This window comes from Ciona intestinalis, chromosome 10 (genome assembly GCF_000224145.3).
Source record: "Ciona intestinalis chromosome 10, KH, whole genome shotgun sequence".
Taxonomy (NCBI): domain Eukaryota; kingdom Metazoa; phylum Chordata; class Ascidiacea; order Phlebobranchia; family Cionidae; genus Ciona; species Ciona intestinalis.
In genome coordinates this window covers 211,988-239,639 of record NC_020175.2, presented here as the reverse complement: position 1 = coordinate 239,639, position 27,652 = coordinate 211,988, and the positions used below count along the sequence as shown (strand labels likewise).

General features: G+C 36.1%; 4 protein-coding genes and 1 long non-coding RNA gene across 6 annotated transcripts; 2 read left to right on the top strand and 3 right to left on the bottom strand.

Annotated features, from left to right (window-relative positions):
- Positions 1 to 765: 765 nt before the first annotated feature.
- On the bottom strand, positions 766 to 1,709 carry LOC113474617. Its single transcript, XR_003396309.1, has 2 exons — positions 1,216 to 1,709; positions 766 to 1,074 (listed from the first exon to the last, which is right to left on the bottom strand). It is a non-coding gene; the product is annotated as an uncharacterized LOC113474617 (long non-coding RNA).
- A 330-nt stretch (positions 1,710 to 2,039) lies between these two features.
- On the bottom strand, positions 2,040 to 8,990 carry LOC100187449 (alpha-1,3-mannosyl-glycoprotein 4-beta-N-acetylglucosaminyltransferase A). 2 transcript variants are annotated; one of them, XM_002127104.4, is made up of 7 exons: positions 7,998 to 8,990; positions 7,710 to 7,871; positions 7,301 to 7,480; positions 5,480 to 5,692; positions 3,914 to 4,063; positions 3,309 to 3,424; positions 2,040 to 2,465 (listed from the first exon to the last, which is right to left on the bottom strand). In XM_002127104.4, exons 1-7 carry the CDS (start codon positions 8,181 to 8,183, stop codon positions 2,408 to 2,410), a joined length of 1,065 nt encoding a protein of 354 aa, XP_002127140.1. In that variant the 5' UTR covers positions 8,184 to 8,990; the 3' UTR covers positions 2,040 to 2,407. The 2 variants fall into 2 exon arrangements, with proteins under 2 accessions (XP_002127140.1, XP_026692189.1); XM_026836388.1 differs by lacking the exon at positions 2,040 to 2,465 and adding an exon at positions 2,652 to 2,783 and having other exon boundaries at positions 3,286 to 3,424.
- A 358-nt stretch (positions 8,991 to 9,348) lies between these two features.
- Positions 9,349 to 12,755, top strand: LOC100177214 (TATA-box-binding protein). Its single transcript, XM_002127084.5, has 8 exons — positions 9,349 to 9,630; positions 10,044 to 10,170; positions 10,518 to 10,564; positions 10,944 to 11,041; positions 11,398 to 11,485; positions 11,678 to 11,937; positions 12,244 to 12,338; positions 12,534 to 12,755. Exons 1-8 carry the CDS (start codon positions 9,355 to 9,357, stop codon positions 12,611 to 12,613), a joined length of 1,071 nt encoding a protein of 356 aa, XP_002127120.1. The 5' UTR covers positions 9,349 to 9,354; the 3' UTR covers positions 12,614 to 12,755.
- Positions 12,756 to 15,801: 3,046 nt separating this feature from the next.
- Positions 15,802 to 20,583, bottom strand: LOC100186582 (phosphoinositide 3-kinase regulatory subunit 4). The gene has a single exon (XM_002121958.5). The coding sequence runs from the start codon at positions 20,527 to 20,529 to the stop codon at positions 16,516 to 16,518; it is 4,014 nt and encodes a 1,337-aa protein (XP_002121994.1). The 5' UTR covers positions 20,530 to 20,583; the 3' UTR covers positions 15,802 to 16,515.
- A 758-nt stretch (positions 20,584 to 21,341) lies between these two features.
- Positions 21,342 to 27,363, top strand: LOC100179556 (delta-1-pyrroline-5-carboxylate dehydrogenase, mitochondrial). The gene is made up of 11 exons (XM_002126860.4): positions 21,342 to 21,511; positions 21,964 to 22,150; positions 22,598 to 22,801; positions 23,151 to 23,303; positions 23,568 to 23,642; positions 24,032 to 24,219; positions 24,723 to 24,848; positions 25,283 to 25,427; positions 25,788 to 25,985; positions 26,356 to 26,477; positions 26,607 to 27,363. The coding sequence occupies exons 1-11, from the start codon at positions 21,474 to 21,476 to the stop codon at positions 26,836 to 26,838; spliced, it is 1,668 nt and encodes a 555-aa protein (XP_002126896.1). The 5' UTR covers positions 21,342 to 21,473; the 3' UTR covers positions 26,839 to 27,363.
- The last annotated feature ends 289 nt before the right edge of the window (positions 27,364 to 27,652 follow it).

The window sequence follows — 27,652 nt, the reverse complement described above, 5'->3', positions numbered from 1 at the left end:
GAGCTCTGTCCTGCTTTAACAAAAAAAACCTCGAGTAGAAAATGGGTTATGAGCAGCAGGACAGATCAAGGCATAAGCACCTTGAGACAAAAGGCTGATGCTTGTGTTTATCCAATATCCTATATTGTTTTTAAGGACCGGTTTTAAAAGTCCACAACGGACATATCAATTAACTTACTTGTTGTTACTGCGGTGTTGTTTTGCTAGATATGCATAGGCTGTCTTAAAAAACTTCTGTTTTAAGCCAAATACTATTTCCACTCAGCGACTGAGCCAAACTAAACTGTCGGTAAAACTTACTTGTATGCCGCACGTGGTTAAAAGTAACTCCTATCTGTTCAGTCATGCTTAAACATTTATAAAAAATATAAGATGTTGACAAAATAACCCGAATAATAAGGTAATTTAACCGGGAATGGTAAATAAACTGTTATTTGATGCAAAAACTACAGCCAGACAGCAAAATCCATTCATAAAACCGTGACGTAACAATGTATTATAATGGGCATTATTCGCGTCAATAGGCCTCCTATTTTCTGAGCAGTTTCGGTGTATTCCTAGGCCGTGTATTGAGTAGGCCATGGCTAAAGATATCCCATGTTATCCCGCAGAACTATATAATGTAACCTTGTAGATTTATCCATCAATCACAATATTGTTTCACAAAATTCCCAACCAAACTGCGCCACTAACAATTCAAGTTAAGCGTTCTAAATAAATTCAATCCTGTCTGCATAATATGAACGAGTTCTCTCGTGTTCGAACTACCAGTATTTCTCTTGTATGCAATCTTTTAAATTTCATCATACAGATACAACATCATCATATACAGTTATATTCTATAAGGATGAGCTACTACGGCGCAATACGCAAGGTTACCTGGGATGTAGACAATAGTTGGTTCATCACCATACACAGTAGCTGCGATATGAGCCTGCAGTTCTGAGTAAGTCTTCTTATACAGTCTCCTTATACACACGCCCACAACCATTCCTATGCGAGCATGAGAGTCATTGATTAGGAACGGATTGTACGAGACATGTGTGGAGTGTTTTGATTCGCGACGTTGGAATGCTGCAATGATCCAAGCATCAGTTATACGATCCTGTTGTATAACTTGAAACATATAACACTATGAACATTTGGTGCATACGATATTGTATAGGTCACATATTTGAGGCGTTTATAAAAAACAATACAGTTTTTGATATTTACTTCTGCCCGCTTTGTTATTAACAGCGAATCTATATCACTGCAACCAGCGCGAGTCAAACAGGATAATGGGGAAGTCGCTGTTCTTGTGACGTCACAGATTAGTGGGCGGAGCTTATGGCAGGATAATAAAGGGAAGCTTTCGATGGTCCAACATCGCCGGGCGCAGTGGCGTGCGCTTGTAATCCAGCTACTTGGAGGCTTGGGTTGGAGGACGGTGTGAGGTTGGGAGCCCTGTGGCGCTCTGTCCTATGACGATCGGGCGTCCGCGCTAAGCTCGGCGTCAATATGGATATCCCAGGGTAGCCTGAGGTGGCCAGGTTGTCTAAGGAGGAACGAACCGGGCGAGGCCCGAAAGGGAGCAGCCAAAAGTTCCCACGTTGATCAGTAGCGGGATAGCGCCTGTGAATAGGAAGAGTGTTACAGCCCAGTCAAAATCACGGAAACCAATCCTTTTGTATTTTTTCTAATCTTTGTTTACATTATCAACATTATTTTCTGCGGTTCTCTTTTGTTCATTTAAACCCCTTACGTCTCCACTAACATCGTATCGTGGGTTCGAATCCCAACCCGGTAAGTTAGGTCGTGTTTACAATTAACAACGGCTTTTTCAATATTGTTTGTTTTCCAGAAAGTGGGAAAATAATTTATAAAAATAGAGGTTTGCGTACTGCATATGGAACAGCTATTTAGTGTGCACTACTAAAAATTCTTAAGTCTTTCCCCAAAAAAGTGCGCTTTTTTTTCAATATACCGAACAGTTACTTAGTCTTATACAATGAACTTCCACTTAAATATAAATCTTAACTGCATACAAAAGTAAAATATTAGATTCGTTTCACTTTTCTAATTTCGATACGATATAAGATATTTAGAAATGAGCAATAAATAGAAATATTGCATAATTTGGTTGCAGTAGTAGGTAAGCGGGACACTGGAAAACAAGAATCAGTATAGGGAAAGTACCGACAGGTGGTTAACGAGGTCGCGAGCACCATCAGTGGTAATGACACGTTCGAAAGGACAATACGACGTCATCATCATATATTGTTACGTAACAATTTTGTAACCAGTGACGTCATATTATATATGAAATCACAGCTATATCAACGTAATAAAGGAATCGAAGAGTCGTTGCGTCATCGCGTGTTACGTCATCATCAGATTGGAATTTCCCAGAGCCGAAACTGCGACATCACCCGACAAATGAATTATCTTTAAGCAATTGTTGCTTTCCTTTCAACGATGATATTCTGCGAGTGAAAGATTGTGAGTATGTAGGAGTATGAAGAAATAAATATATGTAACTTATATATATCTCGCCTGGCGAGGCAACTAAAGTCGTTATAACACGGGTGTTCTGTTTTATACACCTCGTGCTCGCTTACCAGCTACCACGAATGTAACTGTGTGGGTCATTGTTATTTGTTTGTCTTCTTAAAATAATTGACAATTTAGACAACCCATTAATTGACCACTGGGTTGGAGCAATTGCCATGTCTTGTCTAAAGACACGAACGCTTATAACCCCAAACTTCCTTAACTCCAACCCCTGTGGCATGACCAGTATCCACAGAAATAAAAAAGAATAGAAGGCGCATCTCCAATGTCGGCAAAGGAGAGAGCACGATACACTGTCTCTCTTTCGCGGGTCGTTCCCGTTTACTATTGTAGTCAATGGAGTCGATGACGTTTTGTGTAGTTTTTCTTCGTTTTTTGACTTAATTTAAAGTTATTGTGTAAAAAAACTATTTTCTAATATATATATATTTCTAAAAAAACGTTTGTTTGAAATTTTTAATTAATTTTTTTAAATAATTAAATTTCCTAAACAAGTGGTAAACTGTAAGCGTTAACGTACCAAATAACTAAACTAGCCTAACAAACTTGAATAGTTGGTGTAGTTTTTAAAATAAACAGCTAAAACCGTCCAAAAATACTATGCGCCTATCTTTTACAATGGAGACGAAGGGAAATGGGGACGGAGTTAGCGGTCACGTGAATAGAAAAAAGAATATATCACGGTTTTGGAAAGTTGCGCGTTCTACTCTTTTTTATTTCTGTGCCAGTATCACATTCGGGGAGTCCCCACCAACCTGCCGATATGCTGAAACAACGCAGGTCTGTATTCTTTCATATATTCCTTCCTTCGTGCGAAACATTCCTTCTGTGATTCGTCGTAACTACAAACCTCAGTGCCCACGTAGTCGATCTGTGTGTGCGGTAATATAATATTAAAGCAATCAAACTTAAGCCTAAGCGTAAGCCTATACAATCAAATATAAAGGGTCTGCATTGCATAATAAGCGGATTTAAACAGATTAGAAACTTAGTATATTATTACTTTTATGGATTAGGAAGTTTAGGAAGTCCACTTTCGTATATATAAAAAGGTGAGAAAGACGGGGCACCTTTAGCACATATTATCCAAGTATTCTGATCGCGTTTTAAACAATTACCAATGGTCTATAGAAGTTGTGAAGATACAGTTTTGAAATTCTTTAATTGTTCTTTGTTTACTACCAAATGGAACGAGAAAGTAGAATGAAAAGGTGTCCCATGTTCCCCCAACCTAATATCCATCGCGTGTATAACTGGTAATTTAGACAACCCATTGGTAACCGATATGTTGGACAAATTACAGTTACGTATCTTAACCTTTTCGCCTATAATAATATTCATTCATGCTCATAATACGAACCTGTAGCCAGTCCAGTGGCTTACGATTCCAAAATATATGAATAAACGCTGCATATGATGGTAAGGTGCGAGCACGGAATAACTTCCCTATTGCTCCAAGTGAACAAAACGAAACGAAGAAATAATCGGTTGATTCGATCGACTCAGCGTGCTAAAATATTGGAATATTTGTTCAGGACATACATTTGTATAATTAGGGCATAATTGTAGAAAAACAGGAAAAAACAAGATTACGAAATATATAATATAGTAAGGTGGGGGGAAACGGGACACCTTTAGCGCATAATAACTAAATATCCCGATCGTGTTTTACAATTAACAACGGTCTATTTAAGTGGTATTTGTTTACCACAAAGTGGGAAAATAAATTAGAATGAAAAGGTGTCCCATATTTCCAACCCTACCATATCATTTGCTACATCAGGTATCCATCTTACTTCACACTCACAGTACTAAATGTATATATGTCCAATTAATAAGTTGTGATGTATTTGTTTATTGCGTATCTTTGTAAAGTAACGCCGTTCAAGTAATTATACTACATATGTTAATACATTCTATACATTACAGCAGTCGCACATACGTGTTAACCAGTGCAGTCATCAATAGCCGGGGGGGATGAGTAATCCTTAGACGTATTGTTATATTAATGCAGCTTTTAAAGCGGCTTATACTTAAGTTTAGGCCAATATTCAGAAGGCAAACCAAGTATACGTTGCTACATGTGTGTGATTAAATTTTGAGCCGATTATACCAACTGTAAGTAAAGTCATCATGTTAATTGTTTCATTTTTTAACAAAATCTAGGGGGACATTGTTAAAATGCAGTTACATTTATATTTTGTGAAAAATGGGGAACTCATTGATTAATATGTTGATAATTGTTTATCAAGGTGTATAGCTAGGGTGCTCTAAAACACATTATATCACGCACGTTTAAAAAACAGTTATAAATGTATGATGTGTGACATCACGACACACAGTAACATGCAGTTCCATTTAAAACACAAACCGCACGACAATGTGATTGTTTGGCGCACATCCGGCCGATCCGGCTAATATAGACTACTGTGGGGAAAGATGGGACACCTTTATCACTTAATATTCAAATATCCCGATCATGCTTTAAATAATTAACAACGGTCCATGAAAGTTGTGAGCATACGATTGTATAATTCTCTGTATGTTCTTTGTTTACTACCAAATGAAAATGTGTTCCATCTCCCCCCGCCTCACTATACACTTATATAGCAATTTAAACAGTAGTAAGAATACAAAATACCAGTCTCAAGACCTTGTTTTAGTTGTAACATTTTGTGTGACGTGTTCTAATAACTGTCGTTGTGTTACATATTCCCGACTGTTGGTTGTTTTATTTTATTTGACCTTCGCTACTGCATTCAAAGAGATAAATAAAATTGTGTATTGTTATATGTAAAGAACGCTATGTAGAGGTGTATAAAACAGAACATCCATGTTATAACGACCGTCCACGGCACTTTACACAAGCATGAAGCAAGTTGCACTTACTCATAATTAACATATACGTATCACAGCAAGCAGTTACCTTTATAATTGAATCCATATATCCTACACTTGATAACACATCATCCTCAAGCATAAGATAATATGCAGGGTGCATATGGTAAATATACATCATTAGAAATATCTGGTCTAGGTTCTGCTTGGAACGCCACTTTATTCGTTCTTTTGGGTCCCCAAAACTTGGGGGAAGTACCTCCTCCCAGTCGGGGTAAAAGTTGAGTGGGGGGCTGATTACCTGTGGGTGGAAAAAGTAAATTTGCAAAAAAATGAGAGGATTTAAAAATACCTAACAAATGAATTTGAGCACTATGTGTATGTATGTGTAAATACAAATAGATAAAAGTTACCAAATATCGACATACGGTACACGTTTGTGTGTTCCACGATACACACTGACTTATATAATAGAGATATTACCGAACAGCTTGTAAAATACAACACTGGTCTATTTTACTTTGATTATAGTTGCTTTTTATGAAAGGTAGTATACGATATCATTCGTTGCTCTACCAAGCATATCACGTATATTTGTCGCCGATTAAGTTAGTTAGCGTTTGGCTGGGACGTCTGGGGTGTGACCGGTTTCACGCGCGACGCATCATGTTGTGGTACCTTAATTTAAAGAGACAGAGGGACTCACTAATTACACATGCCGTCGACGAAACTTAAGTTCACAACATGCTTAAGGAAGTTTCTCCTTACTACGTCACACTGGAGAACTATGGTTTTATTGTATAGTACCGTGGGGGAATATGGGACCCCTTATCGCATAATATCAAAACATCCGAACCGTGTTGTAAACAATTAACAACGGTCTATGGAAGTCGTGAGAATTTATAATTCTTTGAATATTGTTTGTTTACTACCAAACAAGCCTAGAAAATAGAATGTTTAGGTGTCCCATCTTACCCCATCCTACTATATATGTTAATTAATATTATATATATATTGGGGCGCTGTTAGCACTGAGTTTTACTAAGAATTTAAAGAATATAAGTACAACCAAGTTATGAAAGTATATTACTTCATCCTTAATTAAGAAGTATTGCATTATTTTTAGTTTGAAAAATCCACAAAATCCCCTTTATAACAACATCATATAAATATATCGCTTACTTAAACGGTCATGTGCCGGAAAAGAGACAAATGCGTGCCGCGTAACAATGTTTAATTAGCAATATGTTATGTCAATTTGGTAAATATATTTAGCATTTGTTTTAAATGTTCACAAACAGTTGACTGGGTCCATAATAAGTGTGTGAATAGCATAAATGAGAAACAAAGTTTCCTAAACCGGGTTCTTAAATACTGCTAGATTAGCACTGATTGAGTTGCACCGCTATGTTGGTTCATTGAATTATTTAAAGGCCAGCAGTAACTGTTGGCAACGTCAGCAGCTGCTAGTTGCCACACGCCTTTTCGTCGTGGTCAGGGACCTGTTTTCGTCAATTAATCAATAACTACTAGACCGCTATCACCAATAATCAGATGATTATAAAAGCAACGACATTTTGTTGAACTTCGCGGGGAAATAATATAAACTGGGTTTTAAAATGTAAGTAGAATGGCGTAGCGTTGGCGGAAAATTGAAATGTCGAGCCAAATGAGAAACATATTTCTGTTTTCACTCATGGGATGTGAGCTGTGGTCTCTTTGAAAGGCACACCCACGTCCCAGGTAGTGCCTGCCTATTAACTCAACTCTTAAAAAGAACCTCAGTGTCATACCATGTCAGTTTACATGTCGGAAAATGACAGTTTATTGATTACTTTTAGCCGGGATTTTCTGGCAAAGTCGCCGATGTGAAATGAGGTTTTCCTACATTAGAAATTGTTTATTATACCTGCAGTGTACCGTCTTCGACTTCGTTCGGGAAATTTTCAGAAATTTCGCGGGCTTGGGAGCGCACAAATTCCGTGTCCAACTCTCCGATGTATATTACAATAGCTGTATCGTTACGCCGGGGTTCGATGTTCTTCAGAAGTGAATCGATCGTCTGGTGCAAGTAACTTATGCCTTCTCGCTGCAAAACCCGCAAATAAAATCGACGGCTTATTTATGCCGATTCCCAGGGCAGTTAAATTACTTTACGAATAATAGCATGCGACATGTTGGACAGCATGTAAAACTGTGTTGAACACGGACATTATAACATTAGATTGTGGCCAATATTTTGTCACCGTTAGTCATCTAAACGTTAACCTAAAAAAACAAACAATGCGTTTGACGTTTTGTTTTAATAAGCTGTATACCTGTATCGTAGGAATGCCGATTACAACTTTAGTTTGTTTGCTGGCATGCCCCAGCTTGAAACCTGGTATTGGGTTGGCGAGATCTCCAGATAATGGGAAACCAGGATATAGTGGGTGACTGTACTTAGACGATGATCCCACTTTTTGCGTTGGTGCAACATTCTATGTGGAATCAAACACAAGTTAGTACCGCAGTATATATACCGTATATATCAATGCTCTAAAGATATACCCGGACGCGAAAAGCCTATAAGAAGTTATGTAAACACTTATAGATACCACACGTACGTTCTGAACATCAGCTACAGTCCCATGAAAACTTTTCGATGCCTGAAGCGCAATTTCTTTTTGAACTTCATTTTTGAGACGAAAAAAGTTTCTTGAGTTGGTAAGAGCAATATAATAAACGGTAGATAGGCCGTACAAGATTAATATTACGACCCAAACAGTATGTTTGCTTTGAAATCGTACCATTTAGGCTCAAATATTTTTAACACACACTTTCGTTAATCTATATCTGAACATAATGCTATATACTTAGGCGTACGGTATAAGAAACATACTAAAACTTCTCCAATACAGTTATACTATTAAAACGTCATTCTAAAATCTAGACCTAACGTTACGCATATATATGTACAACTGTAAGCAGCTGAGATAGATTCGTCGCTGTACTGTGAAACAGTGTGTCACCGGATTCTGCCTGATTACACCCGATGTCTGCCATTGTTTTTGTGGCTGTGCTCTCGAGATATACAGCCAAATAAAACTATATATACACAACTTGAACTAAAGGCACTAAACAGTCTTTCATGGCGGCCATTTTCATTGATATTGTTGTTTTCAGCTTTACTGACATAATAGCATCCTGAAATGTGATCTGTTCACAGCAGAAGACGTCTGAGCGACCATACGCGAATTCGTATACAAAATTTAATGCGATCGTCGAAGTATTACTTCCTTTTCGTTACTGAAGAGCTGGCGCATGAGCTAAACAGAACAAGCACTTGTTACATGCGCCCAGAGGCTATAACAACAGACTCTTCTGATTTAACTGTTGTCGTCATAACATTGTCTGTGACGTTCATAAAGAAAAAATCCCAAAACAAAAGGAGTCCATCTTTTTTCCAAACATCGTTAGAAAGTACCAGCGTCAATAATTGATTATACAATGCATTACTGCTGCAACCTCGTTGACTAATAATTACGTAGAACGAACATTTGAATTGATTTCGTAGTATACGTCATGCGAGATTATACGTAATCAGCAGATGCAAATGACGTATCATTATCTGTAAATATATCGAAAAATTCACTGCAGGGGAAGCTTTATTTACACGGGACACAATATACCATTTTCGATATAAATTTGAAATATCCACACAATCTTGCTGTTTTAAATTTAGAATTTTCAAACAGAAAGCAGTTTTTACACGTTACCGGGGCACGTATATTATCGACTGTGTGCGTTACTGATTGAGAAGCTAAATATCTAGTTACATGATTGTTATGCAATCAAATATTATCGTACAAACATAAAAACCTCTAGCCTACTTGAACTTTAATTTTAACATGTGTTCGATATGTAAATTCTGCTAACCCAAATAGAAATCCTATAGTTAAAATTCAAACATGATTTCTATCGATGTGCGATTTCGATTCGTCGGGATTTCAATTCTTATTTGATTGTTACGTAAAAGATATTGAAAGGAAAGTTGTCGCAGAATTGATTTACAATTTTAAAGAAGACTTCCAGGTATCCAGGATGAATCCGCAAGGGCATTCAATACACGGTATGCCTGGTACGATTCCCAACTCCAGCGGGAACCGCCAACAAATGTCGTCAAATCCAAGTTTAACTCATCATCAATTAACAAATGTAATGCCTCATTCACAACCACACAATACCTTTTCACATCAGGTAAAAAAGATGTTTATAATTTTTAAGCCAAAATTTTCTTGTTTTTTTACCATTTCCTTTCATCCTTACAGTTGTTTGTTTTGTTTTTTTTATTTAAACAATTCTTGCTTACTTGTCATTTAGGGTTAAGATTAAAAAATTATGTAAAAATGCGTTGCATACAAAATGTATACCAACAAACTCATGCCGTTTGAATAAATAGCCTTATGATAACTTTTCCTTCAATCTGCTGGATGCCAGTTTTAACTACATGGTTCACGCTTACCAGCCATTCAAGGAAGCTTACCCTTAAAAAAATTATACCAACGACTTAATGTGAACATGCATTTCAAAATAGACAAAAAAATTAAAAATTTCGATTTTTTCCATATATTGGCATTTTAAAGTTAAATTATATTTTTACGTTATTACAGATGGGAGGTAACTCGCTACATTTACCAAACCCAAGCGGATACAGTCAACAAATGCAACCCCATCATCAGATTGGATACAAACAAACTTATGCTACAAAGAATATTACAGATAATAACGAACAAACAAGTAGAAATATTATTTACTTCTTTTTTAAGTTCATTGTCATAACATGTTCATTTCCCTGTTTGACTCTTGATTTGTTACTGTTAGCTACATTTATATAGAGATTTACTATTACATGCAATTTGCCAATTACCCATTTTGAGCATGCAATATTATTCTAAAGTCTATTAAATATCCATTGCAATAAAGGAGATAAAAATGCATTTTATTTTTTTAAATACCTCTTAGAAGTGTCCAGCAGTTAGTGCCATGGCAATTTTTTTGCTGCAGTAGAAACAAAGCTGTAATCGTCTCCTTAACTTCTCTAAACAGTTATTCAGCTTTACAATATAAGTTACTAATATTTTCAGATGAACAACAAAGACAAGATACCTTACAAACTACATCGCGGTCACAGGTAAATTTTATTTAAGGATTCCATTTATGCTGTAAAATTCCACCATTGACATTCACATTGTCCAATCCCATGGGCACGCCTTCCTCAATCTCACATGGTATACTTCTAGGCTTGACACTGCTACTATGTCGGTGCATGGCATCTTGTGAACGTGTTAGTAGAAATCCCCCTAGAAAATCATTCACGAAGTTGGATATGTGATAACTTGTAAGCGGACAGAAGGGTTATAAAAAAGAACACCCGTTTTGTAGCAACCGACATTTTGTAGCAATGTTCTCCTTTCACAAGAGTATAAATAAGGTTATAGTCATTCAGTTCTTTATAATGGATTTGAAAATATAAGATTTAAAAGTAACAATATTAATAAATAAACCACCAGATTCAAGGCCCACCTTCCATATCAACTCCTTATTCAAGCGTTCATCCAATGACACCAAGGACACCAGCAGAGTTTGGTGTTGGACCTCCACAACTACAGTCAGTATTAACTATTAATCAAAAATATCATTAGCGTGGCAACCAGACAAAAATAAAGGGGGGCAATAAAATTCCATAATCCCCCTGGTTGTGCCACTGTATCAAGTTGTGTGGCAACAGGGCCTGTCAGTCGTAACTGTGGGTAAAAAACATGAATGTGAATTGCTGTTTCGGTTTTAGATGCTTCTCTGGCTGCTATACAATGGTTCATTTTATACAAACTTGAAAAATATGTTGTTTAAATGCCTCGAATTGCTATGGTATTTTGAAAGATAGGGATAATAGTTTGTTGGTTCTTTGCACAGTTACAACAGAATTACAAAACTGTTTGTAAATTAAACTTTACATTTTATCAGAAACATCGTATCTACGGTCAATCTTGACACAAAGCTTGATTTAAAAAGAATTGCCCTTCATGCAAGAAATGCTGAGTATAATCCCAAGGTCAGTGCTCAAAATGCCTATGCTTAATATATCATATATTACCTATATACTGTGATGTTTTTGTTAAACCATAATTATTGCACACACCATGCCACAATTGGTAAAATAACTGGGGAACAACACATATATATACAATCACCTATAAACTTCAGCAACTATTTAAATGCAATAATTTCAATTTCTTTCCTTTAGCGATTTGCAGCTGTTATCATGAGGATTAGAGAACCAAGAACCACAGCTCTTATCTTTAGCTCTGGTAAGATGGTGTGTACAGGAGCAAAGAGTGAGAATGCATCTCGGTTAGCTGCAAGAAAATACGCTCGTGTCGTGCAAAAACTTGGTTTTCCTGCAAAGTTTATCGATTTTAAGATACAGAATATGGTGGGGAGTGTGGATGTAAAGTTTCCTATCAGACTGGAAGGATTGGTGTTGGCACACAGTCAGTTCTCAAGGTAAGCTCAGAAAGCATAGGAGCCAAACATTTCGTGGGGTAATTAATTAGGACCTTAAAATTCTTTCCCATGACGTGTCCAAACTGCAGGCCGTCACCCACATAGAGTAGACCCTGCTATAGATTATGATATGTGGATAGTCTGGCTACACATAATAAAGGGTGCATTAACATAGGATAGGATCCAAAGAGTACCCTTGTTCGTTGTTCTTTAAAAGATGTGCGCCTATTTTAGTAAAAACATTTATAAATCATTTTTTTAAGTTTTTAGACCAAGTAAAATACTTAAACATTTTTACTCTTTCAGTTATGAGCCTGAGCTTTTCCCTGGATTAATTTACAGAATGGTGAAACCAAGGATTGTACTTCTTATATTTGTGTCTGGTAAAGTAGTTCTAACAGGTATGTGAATATAATTCATTTCTGTGAGGGTGAGGTCCCATAACAAGTTACATCAGGAGAATAAAGGCATGACTTTGTATACTATGAGTAGTTGTGTAATAAAATTTAATCGAATGTGCTGTTTAACAGTACTACAATAGTACAATATACCTTTTGTTATTCTCAGTATATTTTTGTATTCATGTATTTTTAAAGGTGCCAAAGTATATAATGAGATAGAGGAAGCATTCAACAACATATATCCGATACTAAAGGGGTATAGGAAGACTTCTTGAAGATATTGGTACATTGTGGCCCAAAGTTCACGCCATTCCACGAACTGAACTCTTCGTTTTTTTTCTTTGCTTTACTTGCATATTACGTTGCAGGATCGTGTGTTTATTGCGCAATCATAAAATAAACGACGACTTTTCACAACTTGTAGTTGGAATTTAAACATAAAACACATTGGTTCACCTCAAAACTGGTTAGTACAAGTACGGCCTACGCACCGTAGTACAAGCGTAAAAAAATTCTCGTCCCCAATTTTTAGTGAGTACTAGCGCCACCGCGTGCTTGAATATTTCAAGTTTGTTCTTTGTCCGGTCATAATACGAACAACGCGATTTGATAGTGACGTTTAGTTACGTAATAAACGTGTACCAACTTGTTTATATACGTAATTAGTTACGTAAGCAGGAAATTTCATTCAGTCTAGATTTCGCACACCATGCAGTTAAAGAAGATATCAGATGTATGAGACAAGGTACTAAATAGAATGTAAACAGCCCATTGGTGTTATACTGTTATGTTGGTCGTTCTTTAACCTCGTTAAGGTTACGCAAATGAAATGTTTGACTATAAACTTGTCTAGGCTTGCGGCGTGTTATCTTAACTATTGTGGACATAGTTAGTTCATGCAGAGTGTATGGTAATCAGTTATAATACATCGTTATTGTAGAAAGATCATGAGTTATTATTGTTATGTGTATCTGAATGAAAGTTAAACTGTTTTACACAATTTTACTATATATACTTCAGTTACAACTCATTAAGCGATCATCACTTTCTTTTTTCACAAGTGGGCGCTCATTTTTTTTAGTATTATTTTTAAAAAGTACACAAAGAAACACTTTAAATTGGTAATAAGTGTAAAACAAATTATTTAAATACTAAAAATACCTTTATAAATTTCGTTCTGTTTACCATTGTCGGCTCTGTGGTGTAACGGTTTGCGTGCCGTCGTTTAATCTCTTTGTTTCGTTCTTACCGGGTTCGAGTCCCGCACAGTGCAATATGTTTTTTTAAAGTTTTTTTTTGTGATTAGCACTTTTAGATTAGGGGTTAGGGGTTAAAGTCTTATGTGTGTAAACTGTAAAACTAACTGTTGGTAAACGATTTTTTATAAAATATTGAAATACTATACCAATACACGTTTTATATGTCACAAAAACGACGTTTTTTAAAAGTCTTCAGAAAATAATAATAAAAAAAATGAGCGCCCACTTGTGAAAAAAGAGAGTGATGATCTGTTAATGAGTCGTATGTATATACTTTTAATTTGTATTAATAACAGCAGTTGTGTCTTGTAAGTAGACAGAACACTATAAACATATTGGGTTGTGTGTTAAGGTTAGTTGCAGAATTGAAAATATCCTATTTTATCCCCTTTAGTTTTATGTGATCTTTTCTAGCCATATAACTTACATTCGTATACATTTACAGATTTGTTCAATATAGATGGTAATGGTAATCGATATGGCATTTTCAAGGAAATGGGTTTCTGACTCAAACCTTGACAAACTGTGGCATGAAACTATTGAAAAAAAGGAGGCAAACAAGCAAAGAAGATCTCCCGATTTCTGTAAAGAAGCCATACTTAGCGCGACATTGAAACGAATATCATCTGAGATGATCATGCAAAAGATATCGTCTAAACACTTTGATGCTGATAATGATCAAACAATGATGACAGTCTTGACAAAGGTTTCAATTGATGATGAAGAACATGGGATTGACTTTCATGCCGAAGAAACAACGGATTTTGATGAGGAGACGCATTACGCTACAACAGGGGATAATGGCGTAGATCTTATTACTACCAAGATACTTGACATGGACAGTTGTGTGTCTGTTGAAATGTCTGGTGTTGTATGCAATGGAGAATCGCCTAAGCGTAAAAGAAGCGATTGGGAAGAAGAGGAATTGATCGCTGAGCAGTTGTGCCCGTCATCACCGGCGAAGCGACAAAAACGGAAACCCGTTTGTCGGAAGAACAGCTCAAAATCGAAATCAACCTCACTGAGAAGCAGACGATCGCAAAGCCCAACTCAAATCTCAATAATCGCTTCAGATAACTCAATTTTAACTGAGAGTGAACTTAAAACGAGTAAGTCGAAATTGCCCAGAGAAGCGGTGCATGGAATTACATTGTCGAACTCTGAATTTCCAACTGGTTTACTATCACCTGTTAAATCAATGGTGAACAGTATATCAGAACTATCATTAAGTTCACCTCTTGTAAATCAGAGCTCTAGTGGTTCATGGTGTTCACCAGTTGTCGAATCAGACCACACAGACCCTTTAGAACTTGATGGTTTTTTCAAGACTTTAAAAAATGTGACCACTTGACAGTAGAAGTAAAACTCTTCAAGCTACTACCAACAAACACTTCCTAACCTCATTACCACAGGCGCCAAACTTTTGAAAATGCAGGGGAGGCACAGATAGTTGAACATGCATTCCTATGGAATAATTACAACTTTGTGGTTCGGAATTAATCAATTGCAGAAAGTTGGCCTGCCTACTTTGCAAACACAGGTTTGGCGCCTAACCTCATAACATGTTCCTTTGTGAACATGACAATGTTTATTGTTACTTCATATTCATTAGAATGCATTTAACGTGGTACTGAATGGAAGAAACTGCAGGGTATGTGTTACAGTACGTCTTCTTTGATACCAGTTTAGTGTCTTGCTGCCTTGGCAGCCTTTTGTGGTCATTATTTACATTAATCATTTGATATATAAGGATCTTTACTTTTTGGTATTACTGTGTGTACTCTTGTTTAACATTATGTACTAGTATACCCACACTACTATTCCTTTTAAAGTGTTCTTTATTAAAATGGCATACTTTTGCAGTAGAGCATCTTAGAGCTGTTATATGTGCTTTCTAATCTGAAATGCACTATTTTATTTATTAAGAATATAAACTAAATTGATGGCATTTGTGCAATTGTGCCATATGAAGCTCTCTTAGCAGAATATTTTGTTACTTTTATTATATCCGCACCACCACACATTAACTGTTGGATCTCTGGGACCTTCTTTCACTGGTGTTTACACAATTTTACGTTCACAATGTAAACTCTATCTTGTGTGATGAGATTGTGTTCTAAGTGCAATTCTCCATAATATCCAACTTGACCAATGTCTATACAACTCAGTGATGAATTTAATGCACTACTTATCATCACATACAATTACAAAATGGAATAAACTCTTATTTGCTTCAAAGTGGAAATACAAACATTTAAAACTTTAGAAACTCTTTCGAACAAAGGCCAGAATTAAATGACTGAAAAGAATAAAACAGAATAAGCACACATGACATAGTAATTCAAATATATTCATACGGAGAGAATAAAGGTAGCCTATAAGAACGGGGTATTGTATATTATTTCACACTTGTAAAAGATTAACTGCAATGTACCCCCTTCTTATGCCCAATAGCATATCTTTGCAAAGCAATGTTTGACAACTGACAGCACACAGTTTAATTTGGTAATTTTCTACAAAGATATTGCACATGAAAACGAATGTCTATGTTGACAGCTAATTCATTTCGCCTAGAGGCAAGACAAGAGATTATCAATTTTAACAGTAATTGGTTGATAATTATAATAATAAAAAGCGCTTTACCAAAGCAGAGGACATATATTAATAGCAATACCATGTGGATATAATTGGCACATTGGTGCATACATATTAACATAATATTAACTATTGAAGGTGTGTAAATTAACCTCAAGCATGGAACAGTAGACTTGAAACTCACACTAAGCAAGCCATACCTTATTTATGCTACAGCCAAATTTCAAATGTGTATATATAATAGGATATATAAATTCTTGGTAAGTCTGAGTTTCAAGTCTTAAACAAGGAAAAAATAATTTAACCAAAAGTGTTATAGAAATTTATTTCCAAATTTTAACGACTCCATCTCTGGAGGTGGACACCAAGAAGTTTTGATTAACGTTTAAAATAGCAAGATCAGTTATAACATCAAAGTGATGTGATGGTACAACATGCTCACTGATTTTGGAGCGTTTTTGTTCCCCCAACAATTGTTCTTGCTCAGCCTGAGTTTCTTCATCACGTCTAAGTTTAGATAACTGCTCTTGTATAATGTGTGTGCCATCTACAAGTCGTGTTTGATATGTCACATTATACAAGCTTCGGTTGTTCGATAGCTCAGGTCCACTTATAATACGGGAATTTTCCGCATTCAGAAGGTCCCATAGTCTTATTTTACAATCGGTGCCCCCAGTGTACATACAAACGCCTGCATTTCCAATAGAAGCATGAATTCCATTTACAGAATCCGCTGTTTTTTGGGTTTGTGACAAAGGAGGGGCAGTACTTCCCCATAACGTTGTTTGTCTTGTCCCTGTTTCAATATCCCACACACTGACTTCGTTGTTGCCGGTAACAACGGACACAATATTTGATGTTCTGGTTGGATGGGTCATGACCCTACGTACCCCTGCCATGGATGGATGTGAAAACTTAGTTATGGGAAGCTGAAACCGCAAATCCCAGCATATATGTACCCCCCTTGCTGTGCCAACACATAACCAATGTTGTTTAGGATCCACACAAAAAGTTGTGGGCACTCCATTGCTAAGATCATGCTTTAAATTCCAAGCAGGAGTCCTTGTTCTCAGATCAAGAGCTGTTATATTCCCATAGCTAGAGGTAAATACAACAACAGAGGAGTTAATTATCGGCTTTAGATCAGTCACTCTGCCATTCTGTCTGTGGTTCACTGAATATGTGTAAATTATCGGGCTTGTTGGGGTGGTAGTGTCTTGTTTATCAGATGGGGTTCTTGTACCCATGGATTCAACAGATAAGAGATGTATGGAGCCATCGTCTGAGGAACAAACTATTTGTTCATTCCCTGAGAAAGTCACACAACGAACAGCACCACCAAACCTCTGGCATGAAGCTCGTGACCTGTTTACAACTGACTTGCCTTCCAACTTTGCTGATTCCCATAATCTTATAGACCTGTCAGAAGACACAGTGACAAAATGATGGTTTGACGGACTCACACCAATACGGTGTATTGGCCCTCTGTGTTCAAGCATATGCGCAACCAGTAATCCTCGTGGCCTCCAGTCTGTGATGGGCGAACTGCTTGTTGTGTCTGCAAGCTCCTCAAGTTGCCTTTGATTCAAGTCATACTTATACAGGTCCCTATTATGGTGAACTAAAGCACGCAAATCCAGCTGGCATGAGGCGTATTTGAACTGAATATCACCAGGTTTTGCTTCAGGTATCTGGTAGATTGGTTGGGCAGCGCTTTCTAACTGCGACATCGAAATTGAGAGGTTGGAAGAGTTTGATTTCTTGTTCGTAACATGAGCAGGAGGCAAAACTTTGGAGTTGTCAGCACCAAACATTGTTCTCCATTCCTCATTCATGTCATGACTTTGTTCAACAACTTTCTTCTTGCTGCTTGCTTTCTTTGTATTTGATTTGCTTGCTGTAACGGTTGTGTCTGATTCTTTCGCCATATCAGCATGACGTCGCAGAAAGTTAGGTCCGAGGCTTAAAATGTTTATGACGCTGCCATCGTTGCGGTCTTCATTATGCCACTCTGTGCTTGTAGAGCTGTTTGCTAGGATATACTTTTGCTGCTTTGTGATAAAACCTTCCAAGTTTATTATCATGTCTTCCTCATGGTTGGAGATTTCTTTTAAAGTTAATTTCCGAAGCATGTTCTCTGTTTTTGGGTCAAGATCGGAGAGAAAACTGACTTTGTTTTGAAGCCGGTTTTCCTGCTTGGTTTTCATAGCATCAAATAAATTCTTAACATTAGGCATGTTATACACCAAGTCATACACGGCGAATTTAATTGGAGGTTTAAGTGCGCTGAGCAGGACCTGTTGATCATCTACTTGAAGTATACGGTATTGTAGGAAAGGCATAAGCAGTGGTATAACATAGCAGTGTATGTCTATAGTATCAAGCGCAGTGCCACATGAGCACACGAATGATACCGTGCTCAAACGAATCCATTCACAAGGGTGGACAAGAAATGGAACCGTATCTTTTAACAATTCGAAGATCATGTTTTTGGGTAGAAGACCAAGCTCAACAAGAGATGATATCGCAGTTGTTGTTTGTGAAACAACAAACTCTTGGTGGTCACGCATGCCCTGCTGTAACAGTGGTTTTAAAAAATTAGCACTCTGCCAGCCAATATAAGATGCAACTGAAACTAAGCTTTTAAAGAAGGCAGACCGTAACTGCCAATCTTGTTTGTCGTTTAAGAAAGTAATCATGTGACTTAGAAGGACTTCATTTGCTTTTTGCCGACCAAAAAATGCACAAAGACGCGATACTGAGTATTCAAGCAGGCACTCACGTACTGTGCTGTCCACATCACTTAACATTACTTGTACTTTGTTTTGTGTTAAATCGCGCAGAAGTTGAAGCTGGGTGTCGTAACTCGGTTGGTCACTGCCCACAGCCGATATGTATGATGTGTTTAAATCTTGCTGGGGACTGTCCAAAAATTTAAGAGCTCTTTCTGCGAATATTGCGATCGTTTCAGCAAATGCTTGCCGCACTGGCACGGCACTGTCTTGCGCACAAGTGTTGATACCAGGCAGGATATACTCACTGAATATGTTTGCTTCTGACCTTGGGATCTGTGAAACAAAAGTTAAACAAGTAGCAAGTGACCGTATTGCTTTGGCTCGGACCCTAGGCACATGGTCCTTTAAAAACTCCATCAAATAAGGAATAAATCGCTCCAATATAACGCTGGATGGGAGATGCTTAGCAAACTCTTCAATGACATGCAGAGCTTTTAGTTTACAATTGCAGTATTTTAACTTGCGAACACAGGACAGCAACAGTGATGAGAGTATGACCAGTGTATCAGACGCATTCTCTTTGTAAACAAGACTTTGCAGAACCTTGTCTAAATCCTTGTGCAACCCAGAAACGGTTTGATCAGCAGAAAAGAGCGGCGTCTCACAGAATCTTCCCAGGTATATCTTAAGAAAGGTATAGAAATGATCCGGAAATATCTTCTCTCTCCATTCCGTGAGGTATTTCTCCGCGTTGTGACGGTTTGTTGGGTTAGGCTGGATCATGTGACGAACCATTTCCCGGACATTTACATCATCAATTTTGTTTAGCACAGCAGTTGGTTCAAACTTATTTTCCCTGTATGCAAGCAGTTGAGACAGGTCAAATAATGGTGTTCCATCAGTGAACAGCTCTGCTATAACACATCCTGTTGAGAAAATGTCCATTGCATGTGTAACTGCAATATCATGGTCACTTGAAGCGAGGGTGGTCTGATTGTCAGTGAATCTTTCAGGTGCTAGGTAACATGTTCTTCGTCGAGAAGTGTCGAAAAAATAGTTAAAATCGGCTGGGTTGTTGTCAGGTAAGTATGTGGGTTTATAGCTTGCAAAATCAGTTAACAGAAGCCAATTCCAACTGGTAATCAGTACATTTTCACTCTTAATATCACCATGCCAGATATTGCATTTTGCCATTTGGTTTAGTGCACAAAGTAATTGAAAAGCAACCCATTTTCTTTCGATGTTATTATAAAATGGCCGAGTGCTTATTCTGTCATACAAGTTGTGTTTAATATATTGTCGAATCAACATGGCACATTTATCCGTAGTTATCGTGCGTTGGAAAGGAAGACAATTTGAAGCCTGCTTAAGTCTCATCGTGATATTTTCCACCTCTGTTCTATAAGACATTAGATCCAACGTTGTATCAGGGATAACAAAAACCTTCACAACAGCCATTCCTTCTTGGAATTTTGCTCTCGCTACTTTCATAAACCGTGTGCTTCCAAGGCTTTTGTTGAATGTAAATTCTGAAGCATCAGCCAGGTAACTTTCCACACTCAAAATTTGAGATGGAGCAGTAGCAACCAACTGGTTCCCCATATTGCTGGTATTGGTTGTAAAACAGCAAAAAATCTGCTATTATCACATGTTAAAATAGCCTGAAAATATAATTAACCATTTAGCAATTACTATACAACTGTGAACTGTATAGGTTTTACAATTCAAACAATCGTTTATATTACATTGGTTGTAGAATTACTTTAGGAACATTACTTAATTTCAACCAACGCTTTCTACACCATTATGTTAATGGCTAACAGTTACATTACTTGTACGATGTGCCATTACACTTACTGACTTACGGTTGCGTATTTACCATGAGAGTTTTATTTACTATACGGCACGGGCTTATTCATTATCTTTGCTAGCACAAACAAAGATGCATCATACAAAATACCTTTAATAGGCAATTATTCTGTTATTGATAACTCCAAACCATTTGTTTTTCTAATAAACACATAAAAACATACATAAGGTAAACGTCACTTTGTTGTGTTTTTAACTTATCATTTTGACAAATTATTTGCAAAGTAAAAGTAGCTATAGTTGTGGTCCCAATTGTATGAGAAGTTCTGAAAGTGGCCCTACCAAAAAAAACAAACATTTTGCTCGCATTGGTATTTTTGCTTAAATAAACTCGTCGTAACTTTTTGTTGGCATAGGTTCTAATTACACCGCAAATATATTCTAATTATGTATTTTTTTAAATGTTAAACAAGTGAAGTTTAATCTCACTTTTGTTCATTTATAAAAGAAAAAATATTTTATGGTATAATTTACGTTTATTTTTGTTGTGCTTTTTCTAAGTTTCGTTAAAAGTTTACAGCGAGAAAATGTTTTATTTTTCCCGTGGAAACGCCCATAGCTGTATTAACCAAACCCACATAACTAACCAATAGAAATTTAGTATAGCACTTCTTGTACATATTGTAGCTACAGCTGTTGCAGAAACGACGTGGAGTATTTGTTGCAGCGCTGCCAAGATGTTACGCTTAAAATCTTCGTTGCTAAAGCTTTCAAGGTACTTTGGCATATTATTTATTATGAGTGTGTTAGTGTAAGGTATTCTACAAGTATATGGGGTTTACCCTAATTATACGATAGATTTGATTTGATAGACATTTAGTTAAAAGAAAACTTCGTATAGTGTGTCAGTACTATATTGCCCACATTGCCTTATAAAATTTAGAATTACGTATATACGGTAGGGTGTGGGAAAACAGGATACCTTTTCTTTCTATTCTCACGTCCAATTTGGTGGTAATTAAATAACAATCAATGAATAATAAAACTGTAACATAACGACTCCTATAGACTTTTGTTAATTGTTTAAAATATTAAATAAATTTAAATATTATGTGCCAAAGGTATCAATCTTCTCCACCCCACTATATATATATATCTACGCGTTTTTCAATTAAAAAAGGCAACCCATTCTGCATTTGCCAACAAACTAGCAAATTTAATTTCCAGATTCACAAGCGCAAGATGCATGAGTTCAAATCTTGTAAACGAACCAATCTATTCATTTACTCCCGGTTCCAAAGAAAGAAATGAAGTTCAAGAAGCTCTGAAGATTGTGGAGTCCAAAACAGAGGATGTTCCTATTGTTATTGGTGGGGAAGAGTTATGGACGAATGATGTTCACTACCAAGTTTCGGTTCGTAGAAATTGTTGCTTTAACTTTAAGGATTAAATGTAACTTCTGTGTCTCAATGAACCTACAAAGGAAATATTGGCAGTTGTACCAAACTCTCACTGTGTAAAAATGTATTGTTTCTGATAAACCAGCAATAACGATTAGTGGCCACTAGATTGGTGTAAATGTCGCCTGTGTTTAGATCAAAGCGCTTCTTTGAACTTAACTTTGAGCCTGGTACCTTAAAGCTGCATTTGGTATTTTGGCTGGTGGGCTAAACACATGCAAACCAGTAAACTGGACGACTTGAATTGTATGCAGCTAACAACGGTTCGGGCAGCTAACAAAGTTGTATAAGTGCTTAGGTTGTATGAAACAGAACAACTACTGTCTTGCACCGCCATGCTAGGTTAAATAAAATTCATTCATTCATTCAACAACTATTTCTAACATAATATTGTTTCACAGCCTTACAACCACAAACAACGTATTGCAAAGTTCAGTTACGCATCAGCAGACATGATAAACAATGCAATCGAGAATTCTATATCAGTTCGTGCCGAATGGGACTCAAAACCTCTTGCTGATCGCGCACAAATTTTGTTTAAAGCGGCGGATATTTTTGCAAACGAAAAAAGATCTGAAATACTTGCAACTACCATGGCAGGCCAGGTAAATGTTATCATATCTTGGTGCGGATAGTCTATGTCACATTTTGGAATTTTTATCAAAAACCATGGTGATATTGCATTAAAGTGCGAAACTAAGGTTTCAAAACACATTATGGCAAAATTATTAAAAATATAATTTGATTATATTTGTGACATTCATAAAAATATAATTTGATTATATTTGTGACATTTATTAAAAATATAATTTGACCAAAAGTATTACAAGTACTGTGCGTTTGATTACGTAAGTGATTAGCCTGACATTAAGTGCACTCAACAATGTTATTGTAATTTAACTACGCGCACTGACTACCCTTGACTACTACTTAAAGCTGTACTAAACATTACAGGCAAAGAATGTAGTACAAGCAGAGATAGATGCTGGACCAGAACTTATAGATTTCTTTCGTTTCAATGCCCAATATGCGCTCGACCTTGAACACCAGCAACCATTAAACCCTGATCCTAATATTGTTAACTCAGTTAAATACAGAGGGTTAGAGGTGAGTTTATTTTTAGTTTATTTATTTCAGCTAAAAAATTCCAACAGTGGTTAGTGCTCCTGCCTATAGTCTGAAGATTTGGGTTGATTTTGTTAGCATTGCATTCATATGTGTCCCTGGGAAAGATATGGACATTACTTCAATAATTAACTTCATTACTTCAATATTGTCTTAAAAATTGATTCATTTTTTTTAAATTCATTAATTTTTTTTAAATTCTTTAATGCTGGTGTCATAATTGTAACTACTGTAAATATCACACAGGGATTTGTTGCAGCAATTTCGCCTTTCAATTTCACAGCCATTGGTGGGAACTTGGCAGGAACTCCAGCACTCATGGTAAGTAAGAATGCATGGGGTGTATAGAATAGTAGGGTGTGGGAGGACAGGACAACTTAAGCACACAATATCTAAATATCCTGATCGTGTTTTAAACAATTATCAATGGTCTATGAGAGTCATGAGGATACGGTTTTATAATTATTTGAATGTTCTTTGTTTACTACCAACCGGGAAGAGAAAATTGAATGAAAAGGTGTGCTATTATTTCCCAGTCCCACCCTACTATATATACCCATTTTACCAAAGTTTGTAAAACAAAAATGTAATTTACAATCACAAATAGGTAAATGATGTTAAAGGTAAAACATTAAACTGCGATTTTATATTTTCTCAATGCACCCAATTATCAAGTATACCAAATTTTTAAACAGTTTTAATATTTCTAGGGAAATGTTGTTTTATGGAAACCAAGTGACACGGCCATGCTGGCAAGTTGGCTTGTTTACAAAGTGTTGCGCGAATGTGGTTTGCCTCCCGGTGTTATACAGTTTATTCCTGCTGATGGTTCAACATTCGGCAACACTATAACATCATCTGAACATTTGGCTGGCATCAATTTCACAGGAAGTGTTCCGTAAGTATTGCTTTCAACTATTGGAACATTGTTTTCTTACTGTTGTGTGTTTCTGTACTTTTAGTATCTAGTTTTGATCATTTGTTGTGTTAGTATAATATGCTAATTAGTGGCAGCTAATTCCGTTACTTTTAGTGTTTGTGTGCCATACTTTTAATACCTAGTTGTAAGCTTCATATCATACTCGCATGCTCTTTGAACATTAGCAACAAATAAATTCAAAACTTTGTTGGTCACAACTAATTGTACTACCTTAAAATATTTATAGGCCAACTTGTGCTTTTGCAAACTAATTGATATTTTAAGAATATGTTATTAAGGGGGTTCCTGTCTCGTTTCATTCACCTTAATGTTTACCCCGATATTCGTCGGTTATAAAAGATACTTCAGTTATGACTTAACAGTTTACATTACCAAGTGTTATATCCCTATATAAGTATTCCATATCTATATATTTGTCATAGTAACATTATGATAAATTTTCCCGATATATTTCTCCACAGAACTTTCACCAAGTTATGGCAGCAAGTTGGAGCAAACCTGACTAAATACAAAACCTTCCCAAGATTGGCTGGTGAATGTGGGGGGAAGAACTTTCATTTCGTTCATTCTTCGGCTGATGTCGACAGGTTTGAGTTGTAATGTTGTTTTTATTATTCTGTGTTGAGTAAAATTAGTGTATGGAAAATATTTTTTTTTGTAATGCTGTTCTGTATTGTTCTGAATATGTTATATTGTTTTGTATTCAGTATAATATAACTGAGTGTATGGCTGATGATTGTATTGGTTTGTGGTTGCCTTAGTTGTTCATACAGTTGTTGGTTTTATCTACTTTGTAGAGATTAAAACAGTACGTGCTAACTGCTAATGTATAGATTGGCAACCTAACTCCCATAAATGACCAAAAGATTAAGATTTTTGTGCATGCACCTTTCAACAATATATTAACATGCTGACTAATGGTAATGATTGCTCTTCTGGCCAACTCTTAGGTTTCTATTTATGCTCTATATAATATAATTGTGCCAAATATAAAACCTTTAGTCACAAACATTCTCCATAGTGTTGTAAATGGAACCATCAGATCAGCATTTGAATTTGGTGGTCAGAAATGTTCTGCTTGTTCAAGAGCTTATATTCCAAAGTCTTTATGGGGTAAAGTAAAGCAAGGATTAGTAGAGAAACACAAGGAAATTAAACTTGGAAACGTAAGAAACTACTTTGGTTAAGTGATGCTTACTCTGGGTAACAGCACGCACAGTTTCAAAGTAACTTACTCATTATTCTAATTACTTTATGTAAGTTTACAATTGGTGTTAATACTTAACTTATTGATCAACAGTTTTTAATAAATTGGAATGCAAATCATAAAGGCCAAATATATGAGTGTTTTTTATTTAATTGAACACGTTTTATCTTTGTCTCATGTATTATATATGCACTACTTCTCTACTTTTATATACTTTGTATGGATGGGGTTCCACCAAAACAGGTTTGGTACCTATGTATGTAGGCCACAGTAGTCTCTTTGCCCTAATAAACATGTAACAGCTTAATACTAACCACAGCCAGATGACTTCAGTATCTTCCTATCTGCTGTGATTGACAAGCCATCATATGAACGCAATAAAACTTACCTTGATCATGCAAAAGCCTCATCCAACATAGAAGTGTTGGCTGGTGGGAACTGTGATGATTCTGTGGGCTACTTTGTCCAGCCAACAATCGTGGAATGTAAAGATCCAAAGGATAAGATGATGCAAGAGGTAAAAGTGATTTAATTCCATTGGCTTGTTTATGTATACGAATAAACCCTTCACCACTGTTGAGTTACTAAATCTATATAAACAACTTTGTCTTCATTAAGTTTAATTTCAATCTAATTTAATAGAAATGACTTGTTGTTTTCCTGTTGTAGCGACTATATTTCTTTCTTCCAATTACATGACAATTTTAAAGAGTATTTATCGACTTTCATTTAATTAATATGGTTCTTAAAAATGCCAACATACATTAGCAGAAATAGCTGCAGATATATAGTCATGATTGTCATTCTCATAGTGTTTTAATGTGTAAATGTTGTAGTTACGTAATAATACAAGTTTCATGTTTAACATATACAAATTATTTTATCAGGAAATATTTGGACCGGTGCTTTCATGTTATGTATATGATGATGCTGATTATAAAGAAATATTAAAACTGATCAATTCTACATCAAGTTATGGATTGACTGGTTCTGTATTTTCAAAGGATGAGTAAGTTTGCTGCTGTTTTATAATGATGATCAGATTATACATCTCTTTTTAAACCAAGACTAAGCTTTTAAAAATTAACTATTGCTGTAAAAGTTCACAATGAAATTTAAACCATATTATTTGTTACAGATCAGTGATCGAAGAAGCTTCTTCTGTTCTTCGTAATTCTGCCGGTAACTTTTACATTAATGACAAATCAACAGGGTCAGTAGTAGGTCAACAATGGTTTGGGGGTTCACGAAAATCGGGGACAAATGATAAACCTGGGAGTCCTCACTATGTATTGAAGTGGGTGTCACCACAAGCTGTAAAAAGATCTAAGGTTCCTCTCAAAGAATGGAAATATCCTTCAATGAAGTGAAGTTATGGTCCTATGCAATGTTAATCCTATTTAGATAGGTCAAGAAAGCTTGGTTTGGTTATTAGGAATATTGTAATGTGAATAATTCTTTAGTTTAAAGTCTTCAAGTTTGCCATTTAGTTTAATGGAATTTAAAATGTATAGGCCATTTAGTTTGATTAAATTTAAAATGTACAGTTTCCACATAACACTTTTACACAATTTTCTATTTCGAGTGGTAATGCGTTGTATATGTCGCTTTGTAGAATGTTGCAAATAGTTGAGGGTATTTGTAAAACTATATATTCTTCCCGCCTGTTCGGTATAAGTTCCATATGTTATGTAGGGATCCTAAAATTATAGTTCCATTTGTCTCACCAATAAGTCCTATATTAATCATGTATTGTGTGTTATTTATCCTGTTTCCAAAACGTGTGTATTTAAATGGTGATATTGGTTAGCCCCAATAGATTAAAGCCAATCTCTTTGGTTAGCCGATTCAGGATTTAATGTGCCAATTTGAAAATAAAAATTTGAAAAACCTTTACGAAGAATCCTTTATTTGTGAGTGAAATGCTGCCAACATAGGTGTTTGGTAAACAAATATTGCTTGGAATCGGTGTTTGGAGAAATACAGACCGCTATAATCACTTTTATTTTCTGCCCGATATGTCAATATTATCGCCGTCTGTAGAAATAATTTCCCCGATCCCGATATTTTGTCGAAAAGACCGTGTTCCAATTTTATCTATGAGAAAATTTTAGCAGACGTCAGAGCTGTCAGCGTATCTTATGTGGTATGGCAGATAATAAAACCGTTTAAATGTCTGTTAAA